General features: G+C 37.4%; 3 protein-coding genes across 4 annotated transcripts; 2 read left to right on the top strand and 1 right to left on the bottom strand.

Moving 5' to 3' along the window:
* The first annotated feature begins 106 nt into the window (after positions 1-106).
* On the top strand, positions 107-3,161 carry LOC117627865 (cullin-1-like). Of its 2 annotated transcripts, none has more exons than XM_034360132.1 (2): positions 107-486; positions 875-3,161. In XM_034360132.1, exons 1-2 carry the CDS (start codon positions 477-479, stop codon positions 2,974-2,976), a joined length of 2,112 nt encoding a protein of 703 aa, XP_034216023.1. In that variant the 5' UTR covers positions 107-476; the 3' UTR covers positions 2,977-3,161. The 2 variants fall into 2 exon arrangements, with proteins under 2 accessions (XP_034216023.1, XP_034216024.1); XM_034360133.1 differs by having other exon boundaries at positions 112-486; positions 664-3,161.
* A 3,129-nt stretch (positions 3,162-6,290) lies between these two features.
* On the top strand, positions 6,291-10,879 carry LOC117628923 (zinc finger MYM-type protein 1-like). Its single transcript, XM_034361468.1, has 4 exons — positions 6,291-6,532; positions 8,307-9,376; positions 9,464-10,624; positions 10,740-10,879. Exons 1-4 carry the CDS (start codon positions 6,291-6,293, stop codon positions 10,877-10,879), a joined length of 2,613 nt encoding a protein of 870 aa, XP_034217359.1.
* Positions 10,880-12,008: 1,129 nt separating this feature from the next.
* On the bottom strand, positions 12,009-12,965 carry LOC117628922 (cullin-1-like). Its single transcript, XM_034361467.1, has one exon. It carries the CDS (start codon positions 12,963-12,965, stop codon positions 12,009-12,011), a length of 957 nt encoding a protein of 318 aa, XP_034217358.1.
* Positions 12,966-13,925: the final 960 nt, after the last annotated feature.

The raw sequence follows: 13,925 nt of genomic DNA, 5'->3' as shown, positions 1-13,925 counted from the left end.
GTATCCAAAGATACCTCTTGGGTGTCCAAAGAAGCCCCTTGAAAGTCTGTGTAATTGCCTAACCCCGTAAAGAAGGTATAGGCCCAATCTTGTTAGTGCAGGTTTGCTTTGCTTTGCTTTGAAGCTTTGGACTTGCTTTTATCGTTGTTGACTTTGTCAGGTCAGGTTGGACAAATTCGTAGAAAATGGCCTGAGCAAACTTCGATTTTGTGCAGAAGTATAACAGAAATTTCCATTTCTCTAGTCCTCGTTCTTGCTTTTTTGCTTTTGCTTTTGGGTTTTTATTTAGAGCACTTGTTCCAGCTGCGTAGATACAGAGAGAGAGAGAGAGAGAGAGCTGTTGGTGACAATTGGAGTGGCAGAGGAGAGCCCATTGAAGAAGAGGGTTCACGAAGCTTCTCGGCCTCTCCACGCAGCCATTCGATTTTTCACTTCCTGGGTTTTCTTCCTAAGCCGTCAGCTCCTCCCTCATAGCGATGATCTCAGGTATACTTCTTTCCATGAATTTCCAATTGACTAATTTGTAATTATGATAGATTTCTCTTTCATTTTTGTTTGATCAAATTTATCCAGTTCAGAACAAGCATGCAAAATGTTGTACTAGGAAAAATCTGATGCAAAATTTCAAGTTGCAGAACTTTTCATTTCTATTTCCTGTTGCAGAACGTTTAATTTCTATTTCCTGTCAAACTATGAGCGTTTTGGGGAGGAGGAATTCTTATTTGGAACTTGTATCATGTCAAAATTTCAAGAGAGATACAAGATGGGGAGACATTAAAAAACATTTGGTCTTTTGATTTTCACTCACTTTGATATATTGTCAAGAAACCATAGCAGATTCCGTGACATGTTGTTGCATATCCTTTCATTATAGCTGGAATTTGTCGCGAACTTATCGAGTTTGATCAAGGATGGGACTATATCCAGAGTATGCTCACAAAAATAAAGAGGATTTTAGAAGGATTACCGGAGCCTCAGTTCAGCTCGGTAGAATATATGAACGTTTACACAACTATCTACAATATGTGTACCCAAAAGCCTCCTCATAATTATTCTCAACAGCTATATGATAAATATAAGGAGGCATTGGAGGAATATGTAACCACAACGGTGTTGCCCTCTGTAATAGAGAAACACGACGAATTTATGCTGCGGGAGCTTGTGAGAAGATGGGCAAATTATAGAGTTATGATTAGGTGGTTGTCAAACTGTTTTAATTTTCTTGATCGCTTCTTCATTCCTAGGAGATCACTTCTTAGCCTCAATGACGTTGGACTTACATGCTTCCGTGATTTGGTTTATCGAGTGATAAATGTTAATGCCAGAGTTACCATAATTGGTCTTGTTGATAAAGAACGTGCTGGAGAGCAGATTGACAGGGCACTAGTGAAGAACGTGATAGATGTATTTGTTGGAATTGGAATGGGACAAATGAATACTTATGAGGAGGACTTTGAGAAACACATGCTGAGACGTGCTGGTGAATACTATACTCGTAAAGCATCAAGTTGGCTTTTGGAGGATTTTTGTTTTGATCACTTGGCGAAGGCTGAGGAATGCTTGAGAAGGGAGAGGGCTAGAGTTTCTCATTACATGCATTCAAGCAGTGAGCAAAAGCTGGTGGAAAAAGTGCAACAGGAGTTGTTTGAACCTCTTTCTAATGTATTTAAACAGAAAGTTAGCGCTGAAGTTAAAACCCTGGTCCAACAGGCTGAATATGCAGCAAACAACCAGGCTTCTGATAGAGCTTCTGGCATGCTGGAACAGGTCCTTGTCACAAAAATGATCGAGCTTCATGATAAGTATATGGCACATTTCGAAGATTTCTTAATAAAAAACCATATCTTTCACAAGGCTCTGAGAGAGGCCTTTGATGGATTTTGCAATAAATCTGTTTCCGGGAATTCAAGTGCTCAATTACTTGCTGCATTCTGTGATGATATCCTCAAAAAGGGTGGGAGCCAGAAGTTGAGCGATGAGGCCATAGAAGGAATGCTTGAAAAGGTTGTTAACTTGCTTGCTTACATAAGTGACAAAGACCTTTTTGCAGAATTCTACAGGAAAAAACTCTCTCGCCGGCTACTTTTTGATCAAAGTGCCAACAAGGAACATGAAAAAAGTATTCTAACAAAGATGAAACAGCAATTTGGTGGACAGTTCACCTCAAAGATGGAGGGAATGGTCACAGATTTGACATTGGCTCGGGACAATCAGACCGGCTTTGAGGAGTATCTTCACAGTAACCCAAATGTAAATCCTGGGATGGATTTGACCGTCACCGTTCTTACAACTGGTTTCTGGCCAAGTTATAAATCATGTGATCTTAGCCTTCCTGCAGAGATGGTGAAATGTGTTGAAGTCTTCAAGGGATTCTATGAAACGAAGACGAAATGCAGAAAAATTAAATGGATTTACTCTTTGGGCACTTGCAACATTATTGGCAGGTTTGAGCCAAAAGAAATCGAATTGGTTGTTTCAACCTATCAGGCTGCTATCCTGCTACTTTTCAATAGCGCTGATAAATTGAGCTATTCAGAAATACTAGGTAAGTTAAACCTTACCCATGACGCAGCTGTTCGAATCCTTCATTCGCTTTCATGTGCCAAGTACAAGATCCTTATTAAGGAGCCTAATGCAAAGACTATCTCGCCAAATGACAACTTTGAGTTCAATTCCAAATTCACTGACAGAATGAGAAGAATTAAGATTCCTCTCCCACCAGTGGATGAAAGGAAGGAGGTGATCCAAGATGTTGACAGATTCAGGCGATATGCTATTGATGCTGCAATCGTGCGGATTATGAAGAGTCGGAAGGTTTTGGGTCATCAGCAATTAGTTATGGAGTGTGTTGAGCAGTTAAGACATAAATTCAAGCCTGACATGAGAGCAATTAAGAAGCAGATTGAAGATCTCATCGTCCGTGACTACCTGGAGAGGGACAAGGAAAATCATAACATGTTCAAGTATCTTGCATGATTCAAGTGTTGGACTCTTCATATAACTTCTTGCTATGTGCTGGAACCAGTAGAAGTACATGAATTATAATTTGTTTTAGAGAGTGATGTTAAACTTGTCATCTATAGGCATCAAGATGTAGGCACAGCTTCTGCGTCGTTTGCTATACTTAAAGAATTTGTAATTTACAGAGAAATGGTCTCAAATAATACTTGTGGTTTTACGACACAAAAAAGAAAAAAAGAAAAAAAACCAAGAATATCCCCTAAACAAATGGTTGTTAAAGATCATGTCCTAAGTTTGCCAAAGGTGCCTGCGCCCAAAATTCAAAATTCTCCAGTAGACCAATAAGATATCATATATCTTCGACTTCAACGTGAGATAAGATACTTAAGTCACCTCCAGTCATAGGGCTAAATGTATTACATGACTAAAAATTAGTCGTCTAAAATATTAATTTTTTAAAGAATAGCACATGGCTAAATTTTTCCATCTCCAGCCATGCATGGCTATATTTTAGGAGCATTCATATTTTATTATTTTGAGAAAAACTATGGTATAATACTAATATATTCCACAACTATGTATTGTTTAATTTAATTAAACTACAATTTAGAGACAATATTTTTTAATTTATATATATTTTAAAAACAAAATGAATGTAAAACATTTAAAAGGTTTTAAATAAATAAATAAATAATAAATTTTCAATCAATGGTTCTGAACTCCAACGATCAGAAACCAATTATATATATATTTTTAAACCAAAACAAATTAAAAAACATTTAAAAAGGTTATTAAAAATAAAAATAAAACTCTAACGACTAGCTGACGTCATCGATGATGTCAACGCGCCTTTAATATTGGCTGTTGGATCTGTAGTTGCACGAGATGTTTTGTGCTCTTGTCTACGCGTGATACTTTCTCCTCCTGGAAAGCATATGCTCCGGGCCCACAAAGGCCTATGCCAAAGCTGGGCTACATTCGGCCTAGTTAGAGGACTAAGAGCACTTCCACCCATTTGTTATGGCAGAGGGAAAGGGGAGGCAAGGGCTATTACTATTCACGTGAATAGTGGCAGCCCTTGCAAAAGGCTTGTGGTGTTTCCACTCATTGCCATGACAATCACTATTCACATGAGATATGATGAGAGTAATTTGTATAGAATTTTGGTGTAAGAAGTGAAAAATATGACTAAGTATTTATTTAAAAAAAATTCTGAAATTTTTAGTATTTAAAAAATATATATATATATATTTTTGTTACTGATGTTAGCAAACCCAGGCTAGAGCAATGGCTGGTTTTTCCTGAGGGCCAGCCCAGGCTTATGGAGCCCACCAACAGCCCTGGCAGCATTTGTTCACTGGAAGCCCGTTTTGGGCCTAAACCAACCCCTGCCAGGGGCCGCTGGAACTGCTCTAAAGGGCCAAATGTGGCCTTCCAAATTTAGCCAAAATTTTTTAGCCCATAGCTGGGGATGAGTTTTGCGTTATTTTAGAGATATATTTGGCATATGACCTATGACTAGAGATGGCCTTACTATTAGAATTCAAAATAGGGCTTTCTATAAATAGGCTCATTCTAATATGACATAATATACAAAAACCCTTATGGAGTCTGTTTGAAGAGAAAAATCCAAAACTAGACACTTGTCACTTTCTAATTGGTTATTAGTGTGTGAAAATTTTCGAAGTACCAATGAAAAAGGCAAAAAAGTAACTTTTGGCCTCTGTAGTTTGCCACTTTAACCACTTTAGTCACTGTAGTTTCAATTTGATCAATTTTGTCCCTGTACTTTCAATTTTGAACAATTTAAGAACAAAAGTGAGCTTTTGTCAAATGTATGTAACTTCTGTTAGGGCAACTTTGTCCAATCATGTGCAGCTTAAGGTCTGTCTAGCTACCCTCCCTCCATTCCAAATTAGACTTTGAGGATTTTCTGGGTTGGGTCGGTCAAATTTTTTTATTCCTAGGTTTAGAATTGGTTCAATTCATATGATTTTCTTCTTATTGTTGCTCCAAAACCCCTCCCACTCTTCGGAGTGTTCAAAGTTATGATAAAAAATGATAGCAAGACATAAAACAACAAGAACCAAATCAGTTGTAAGTCGACTTATTGCTCTGCAATCTCACTCTCCTCCACCAATTTCTCTTCTATGTAGTTGATCCAACTACCCCCCCTCATTTCATGGATTTCACTTCCCCAACACTCTAAGCACCTGTCAACCTCGCCAACACCACAAACCCTCCTTCAAAATTCATATCCATTTTTTTCCTCAATTTTTGTTTTGGTTTCATTCAATAACCAACCAAGCCCAAAAGTACGAACAAACACCAGCCAACACCAAAGGAAACATCAATGGCACGCAGACACAAAAACCAAAAACTGAAAACATCCACAAAGCCAAAGGGGACCAAATCACACCCTCAACCTTCTTCCTCAGTTTAATTAACCCATTTGACAACGAAGTCCAACAGGCCCAGCAGCGAACCAAATAGTTGTGAAGACTGATTCGAACATGTGGCTAGCTGGACAATTGGTGAAGATCGAAGGAAGAGTGGCAGCTGAAGCAGACAAAGTAGGTGCTAACAAATACATAAGAGTGAATTTGAGTATAGAGCCGATGACGAGAGTCGAGAAGACGAAGTCGAACTCGTTAATGGAATTTCTCACCCTCTCCTTGCCCTCAATCAAAATTTTTGAAGAACCCTAATCCAGAAAATCCCCAAAATCAAGTCTAATTTGGAATGGAGAGAGGGTAGCTTGGCAGACCTTAAGCTGCGCACAATTGGACAAAATTGCCCCTCCACGTGAGGGGCACGTGACCAACTAACAGAAGTTACATACATTTGACAGAAACTCACTTTTGTCCTTAAATTGCTCGAAATTGAAAGTACATGGACAACATTGATCAAATTGAAACTACAGGAACTAAAGTGGTTAAAATGGAAAACTATAGGGACCAAAAGTGACTTTTTGCCATGAAAAAAATGACAAGTACTATGTTTTGCGTTTTTCTCTCCAAATAAGTTCTATAATTTTTTTTTTAAATATTATGTTATGTTAAAATGGGCTTAAAATGGGGCTTATTTGTAAAAATCTATCAGAGTATCAATTAAAATATCAGAATCTTCGTCCAAAAAAATTAATATCAGAATCTCATTTTTTATATATAAAGTCTTTCAAAATCCTATAAACCCTGATTGAATACATCAACTGCGGCTCCCGAGCCAGTCACTCATTGTCTATCTTTGGGGATGGGTATATATCTGGACCTTCCACCACCGCTGAGCTGCCCTGGAGTCATGATGTTCAGGATGACCATGCCTTGACGATGGTTTCACTTTCACGCCACAAGATATTGGATATGGAGAAATCTGTAACCCAACTGGTCGATTTGACGAAATCAATGAAAGAGGGCCATCGTCAAGATAAGCTCGAGGAGATGGAGAAGTCTCTAACCCAACTGGTCGAGGACCTTCGCTTACTACTCGCCAGTACAGCCAACCCTAGTAAACCCGAAACGACGACGATTCCAAATTCCACTGTGCATGAGGCCGTTAATCCTTATCCGAGGTCAGCGCATGCATGGCTTAGTGGATATCATCTTCTTAATTTTTTTATTTTTTTTTTTCTGTAAATAAAGTTATTGATGTTCTTGATTTGCATTGTTGTTTCTTTTCTTTTTTCCTTTTAAAATTTTCGATCAATTTTCTGTTTGTTTAGTTTCTCGATGAATTTTGCTCAAGTTTTCTATGTGTCTCTCTTCTCTGTCCATCATGCCCATGGAGGGGGAGAATGCATCAATGAATTGTCCTATATGTCTCTCTTCTCTTTACTCTTTACTGCATGCCCATGGAGTCGGGGCATGCATCAATGAATTGTCCTATATGTCTCTCTTCTCTTTACTCTTTACTGCATGCCCATGGAGTCGGGGCATGCATCAATGAATTGTCCTATATGTCTCTCTTCTCTTTACTCTTTACTGCATGCCCATGGAGGCCATAGCATCAATAACTTGTTCTTGTTCTATATGTAAGGGGAAAGATAGAATTGTTTTAGTGGGCTCTTTTTTTGAGGGAAAATGCAAAAATGCAACTTATGAAGTTAAATTCAAAGAAAGGATATGGGCAGTGTAGAAGGTGTCAAACCCCAATACTTAAACCTCTTGCCACGTTTTCCGATGGGTGTTTCATTGCCAAGATTCAGCCACTTCAACTTATTCATATTCTATAATCAGATTAGATTAGATGCCTCCTCCTGTCACCGCGGTGGACATATATTTGTTTTGGGGATGAAAGGTTGTTGCATTTCAACCATTCCTCAGTCCAAATCATTTAAAGCCAAATGGATTTATGTTTTCAATTGCCTATGAAAAGATTTAATTACCATTTCATCTAGATCGTGCATGCATCCATTTCCAAACCAAGCTTTGAGAAGTATGATCTTATGATGAGAAGACTTGGGGGTCAATGCCTTTTTTCCATTTTTTTAATGGCTATCATATGAACATAGAGGATTATGCTGTTTTGTTGCCAATGGGGTAATTTTTTCATTGGGTTACATGTCCATGGATTTTGATATTGTTGCTTTTCACAAGATTAGAAAGGGAAATGAATGGAAACAGAAACTCAAACTTATGATAATGCCCCTTTCAGCGGAGTTTTCAGGTTGTACACGACATTATCTATGCCTTGCATAACATGGGCATGAGATTTTTAGCATTCTCCTTTAGAGGATGAAGGACGACGATGATGCATTCCCAATTCCACAGCTCCTCTTCCCATCCTCTCAAACCCTAACCTCCCAACCTCCCAACCTTGGACAACCTCCATCAACTCTTCGCCGGTGGCCCAGTGCCGATCACCACCACCTTCTACTGCCATCCGCCGCCCATTTTTTCAACTACAAGTAAGCATGGAAAATTTTATATTAATAATTATAGTGATAATATATATTGTTGATATTGATATTTTTTTTTTATGTAATGAAATTTATGGATATGAATCATATTGATTGATTGAGTTTATGCTTGATTGAGTTTATGCTTGAAATTTATGGATATGAATCATATTGATATTTTTTTTTTATGTAATTAAATTTATGGATATGAATCATAGTGATAATCATATTAATGTAGATTGATTGAGTTTATGCTTGATTGATAATATGAATTGATTGAGTATATTGAATATTGATTGCTATTTGATATGATAATTTGGTATATTGAATATTGATTGATATGGGTTTAGGGAGTATATTGAATATTGAGAGTGGGTTATTGAAATTTTCATATTCATATGATAATTTGGATAAAAATTAATGATTGATTGAATTAATTGATTTGTAGATTTATGGAACGATTCTTTAAAAGAAAATTATCTACGGATAGTTCTTCTCTGTCTAATCCGGGTAGTTCAAATGCAAGACCAATTGAAGTAGATGAGATCTTAGCTAATCTTCAAGCAGACCCTGGACTAAGAACTCGAATGGCGGATTATAGTCCTAATATTCGGGATGAGATCCGAAGAGCATATCTACAAAAGGGACCTTGTCAACCTAGAAGTTATAAATTCCCACAAACTAATCAATCAGGAATTAATAGACGCTTCATTGCTCATTGGTTTGATGATCATGATTGGTTGGAATATAGTATTGCTAAAGATGCTGCGTTTTGTCTTCATTGTTATCTCTTCAAATCTAATTTTGATCAAGTGGGTGGTGATGCATTCATTGGGGTAGGCTTCAATAATTGGAAGAAGGCGAAAGAAAGATTTAACCTTCATGTTGGACCGGTTGGTAGTGTTCACAACCAAGCTAGAGAAGTTGCTTACAATTTGATGCATCAAACTACACACATTGAAACAATTGTGATCAAGCAAACAAGCCAAGCTCGCACGGCTTATCGCACTTGCTTGAATGCATCACTTAAGTGCACTAGGTATTTGTTGCGGCAAGGGCTTTCTTTTCGTGGTCATGATGAAAGTGCACAATCAAGTAATAAAGGGAATTATTTAGAGCTCTTGCAATTTCTTGCGGATCATGATGAAAAAGTTAAGGCCGTTGTGTTGGAAAATGCTCCGGAAAATTTAAAGTTAATAGCTCCTTCAATTCAAAAAGATCTTGTCAATTCTTGTGCTAAAGAAACCATTGATCTTATCTTGAGTGATGTAAAAGATAGATATTTTTCAATAATGGTGGATGAAGCACGTGATGTTTCAATAAAGGAGCAAATGGCGATGGGGTTGCGTTATGTGAATGACAAAGGACAAATAATTGAAAGGTTTGTGGGGGTTCAACATGTAACCGACACTACTTCAAGTGCACTAAAGGAAGCAATTGATGAATTCTTTTCTTCCGTGAATTTGAGCTTTTCCAAGCTACGAGGACAAGGTTATGATGGAGCTAGTAATATGAGAGGTGAGTTCAATGGCCTTAAGACAAAGATTTTGAGAGAACAACCTTGTGCATTTTATGTTCATTGCTTTGCTCATCAACTTCAACTAGCTCTTGTTGCGGTAGCAAAGAAAAACATTGATGTCAACTTTTTTTTCACAACGGCTAATAGTTTGGTTAATGTTGTTGGAGCATCTTGTAAGCGTCGCGATGCACTTAGAGCACAATACCAAGAAGAGCTTGTGAGAGCTTTTGAAGATGATTGTCTTATAACAGGGCGGGGCTTAAATCAAGAAAGGACTCTCAAACGTGCCGGCGATACACGATGGAACTCACATTATGGTACGTTGATTAGTATCATTTCTATGTTCCCATCTATGGTGAATGTGCTTCAAATGATTGTTGATGATAATCCTAATGATAGTTCGGGTGAAGCCTATAAGTTATGGAGAGAAATACAATCTTTTGAGTTTGTGTTTCACTTATTTGTAATGAAAGCTATATTGGGAATAACAAACACTTTGTCTCTAGCATTGCAAAAGAAAGATCAAGACATTGTGAGTGCAATGAATTTAGTGAAAACATGCAAGGAAAACCTGCAGTTGATGAGGGATAATGAGTTTGAAGAATTGGTTGAGCAAGCATCCTCGTTTTGTTACAAACATGATATTATAGTTCCTACCATGGATGAGGAATATGTAATTCCAGGGAGATCACGGCGTAATGCTCCAATGAAGACAAATTATCATCGTTATCGTGTGGAGATCTTTATTCATGTAATTGATGGGCAACTTGCGGAGTTAAATGATCGCTTCAACGAGGTAAGTACTGAGTTACTTACTTGTTTGGCATGCTTGAGTCCAAAAAATAACTTTGTGGCTTTTGACAAACGAAAGCTAGTTCGTCTTGCTCAATTTTATCCTTATGATTTTTCGGATAGAGACTTATTGATGCTTGAAGATCAACTTGGTGTTTATGTTCATCATATGCGTTCGAGTAGTGATTTTTCTCAATTGGAAGGGATTAGTAGTCTTGCGGAAAAAATGGTGGAGAAAGGAATGCATGAAATATTTCCTTTTGTGTATTTGCTTCTTACATTGGCTTTGGTTTTACCGGTTGCAACTGCATCAGTGGAGAGGGCATTTTCCGCTATGAATATTATTAAAAATCCACTTCGCAACAGAATGGGAGATCAATGGTTGAATGATAGCTTGATTGTTTACATTGAGAGAGATGTTTTCGCTTGTATTGATAACGAAATTATAATGCAACGTTTTCAGAATATGAAAACTCGTCGTGGACAATTGTAACTTGTATTATTGGTTTTGTTATGAATTATGAATGGAAGTACTATCTTTCTATCTTTTTAGCATTATTTTCTTTGTAGAAAAATTTCAGAACTTTTACACTAAGCCCCCTTGGCTACATAATCCTGGATCCGCCACTGTTCATGTATCTTGTGTTTTCATGAAGAAGCCAACCAGGAATAGCGGGCAGGAAGGAGGAAGTAGCCCCCATGTAGCATGAGAAAGCCAACAAGAAAAAAAAACCAAAGAATGATGGCAAACCGGAAAGAAATGGAAAGAAAAAGGAAAAGCAAAGCGGTGGTAGAAAAGAAGCTGCAATGTAAGAAGATGTTGGCATGCAGCTCATGACATCCAGTTTTTGATTGAACAAATTTGAGAAGGAAGGACACGCATGGACGCGCATGGTTGCTGTAAAATAATTCAACGAAATCTTTCGTTTTCTTATTGTAAATTCTAGAATGGAAGAAGGCAGTGAAGTAGGGGAAGACTTGGTAGACTGAACTGTGGAACTGCTGTAAATCTCCATACTGAGCCTTTTATTAGTCTGAAGACATAGCTGTGCACTGTGATAGCATTCCTGTGAAAATTGCCTGTTTTCTTTCCCTTTTCTTCTGGGAAACATTCAAAAATGCTTTCATGATTTCATCAGTGCAGCATTAATGGTATACTTCAATTTTATTTGACCTAAAGTATATCTGTCTTTTTCAGGAGATCTAAAGACCAAGACTAGAGAAACTCAGTTTTGATGTAAAGAAATGGGTGTCTTGTAAGTTTAAACAAACTTTGTGTCATCATGGAGTGTATTTTCAATTTTAGGGAAATATTCAACTACAAGTAGTAATTGATTCATTTCCGATGGTTAATATTTGTACCCATTTATTGTCAAGATTATTATTTTTAGTGAGGAAACTGAAAATGCGATCATGTACCTGTTTTTCAGTCAGATTTTACCTGGTTAGAGTATGTTATGTGTGGGTTAGTTTGGATTTTGCCAGCATATTGTTCGACGGAATGCTTCAATGGGATATTTTTCGGAGTGGCCATATATACAAAGATCATCCATCTTTTTTGTTATTGGGTATGGTGTTTTTTTTTTAATGGGTTTTGTACCCAAAGCGCAAGTTATTGTTACAAATTCACAATGGCAACAACTCTGATTAGCAATTCAAATTACTTGTCAATTTGATCACCTTGGCAGCGTTTTTCCAGATAAGGATCGAATTAAAAACTTTTCAACAATGTGAAAGAAAATGGAAAAAAACGTTTTTCAAGATTAATTAAATGATAAAAACCACACAAATTTACCATGTCTATACTGTTTACAATTTGTTAGTAGTGTTTGCTTGATTTCATTCCTGCATTGCAGCATCTTCAGCCTGTTGGAACAAGGTTGAACACTGAGCAGGAACTTGCTGTTCCAATACTACAGCAGCAATAAAATTCTTAGAAAGCTCCTCGATATTATCAACTGTAAGGCAATCACCTCCACATCCAGATTCAGAACGCTTCTTTCCAATCAGTTGATTTGCATATACCGCCAACCAATGTTTCACTGTCTTCACCAGCATCTTCTCACTGCTTGGATGCAGGTAATGAGAAACTATATCCCTCTCCCTTCTCAAGCATTCCTCTACCTTCAACATATAATTCGTATAATTGTCCTCCAAAATCCATCTCGATGCTTTATGAGAATAGTAATCGCGAGTATCGGTTAGCATGTATCCTTCGAAGTCCTTTTCGTAAGCATCCCTTTGTCCCTCGCCAATTTCAACAAATATATCTATCACATTCTTCAATAGTGCTCTGTCAATTTCTCCTCCTTCACGTTCTTTATCAATAAGACGAATTGCAGCTTCTCTCACGATAGCATTTACCTCCTGGTAAACCAAATCACGGTAGTATTTAACTGCAGCTTCCTTTAGCCCCGGAAGTGATCGCCAATTGAGGAAGTAACGATCAAGATATGCAAAGGAGCGAGACATCCACCTAAGCATAACCTTATAATCTCCCCAGCTTTTGACAAACTCCTGCAACAGAAACTCGTCGGGCTTCTCTTTCAAAGAGGGCAGCACCGTTGAAGTAATGTGCTCCTCGAATGTCCTCTGATATCTGTCATAAAGGGCCTGAGTATATTGATAGGGAGGTTTTTGAGTGCACATGTTATAGATAGTTGTGTACATATCAACAATCTCTGCGGCACTGACTTGATTCTCTGGTAAACCTTCTGCAATTCTCCTCTTTAGATTCATAATCCCCTCCTGGATAAAGTTCCATCCTTGATCCCACTCAATAATTCTGAATTGCATTGTTGCCAACCGAAATCTTTGATATCCTCCGACTCTGATCAGAATGCTTTTCACTACCTTGCAGAACAAGTCTCGCGTAAACCGGCCTGTGAAAGATCTGTGAAGAATATCACTATATAGTAAACACTTAAGTTTATAGAATTTAGGGTTTATGAAGATCAGGGGTTATTGATTTTCAAACAGATGGATTGCAGAACAATATGTGAGACAAATTCATAACCAGGGAGACCATGTATATTTATAGAGTTTGTGTAGGGTTTTGGGAACTCCCACTCCATATAGGATTTTACTTGGCTCACTCACATTATAAAATATTTTTTTGGGTCAAAGGATAAGGATTAGGATTAGGATTAGGATTAGGATTAGGAAACTATACACTGGTGTTCCTTTCCTAGAAAAAATAAGAAAGGGAAAAAGTACGTACCAAGCCCATAAACTAACGGACTGAACCAGCCATCTCTTCTAATAAATTTTGTTTTCCCAATTCTAAATTCCAATTTAATAAACCAAAATTAGAAAGAAAAAAAACCATGAAAAGCAGAAAACAGAACGTCCCTCACTAATGTTGGGTCTTTTTTTTCCAGTCAAAATTTCTGTGTGCTCTGTTATGCTGTCGTGTATAAAATAATTAAAATTAAATTCAAAAGGTAGAGAATATAGCACATGTATTTTAGAAATAAATAACATTTATTTTACATATTTTTGACAAAGTAAAGGCAATAAACAGCATTCTCTTCCCGTCTGTTCATCCTTTTGCCATCCAAGGGTTGAGTTGAGGTGCAGAAACTTTTGGCGAATGACACCAAAGATCTGTCAACTTTTATTCTTTTTGAATTAGGAGTAAATTGGGTTTTTGTTTTAGGATGATATGTCAACTTTTAAATCCCTTAAATTAAATTTTAATGAGGTGACGTATGAAGAACAAAAGTAAAGCATATCATGGCAGAGAAAATCATAGCA

The sequence above is a fragment of the Prunus dulcis genome, chromosome 5 (assembly GCF_902201215.1).
Source record: "Prunus dulcis chromosome 5, ALMONDv2, whole genome shotgun sequence".
NCBI lineage: Eukaryota > Viridiplantae > Streptophyta > Magnoliopsida > Rosales > Rosaceae > Prunus > Prunus dulcis.
This window is presented reverse-complemented; position numbering and strand designations above follow the sequence as displayed.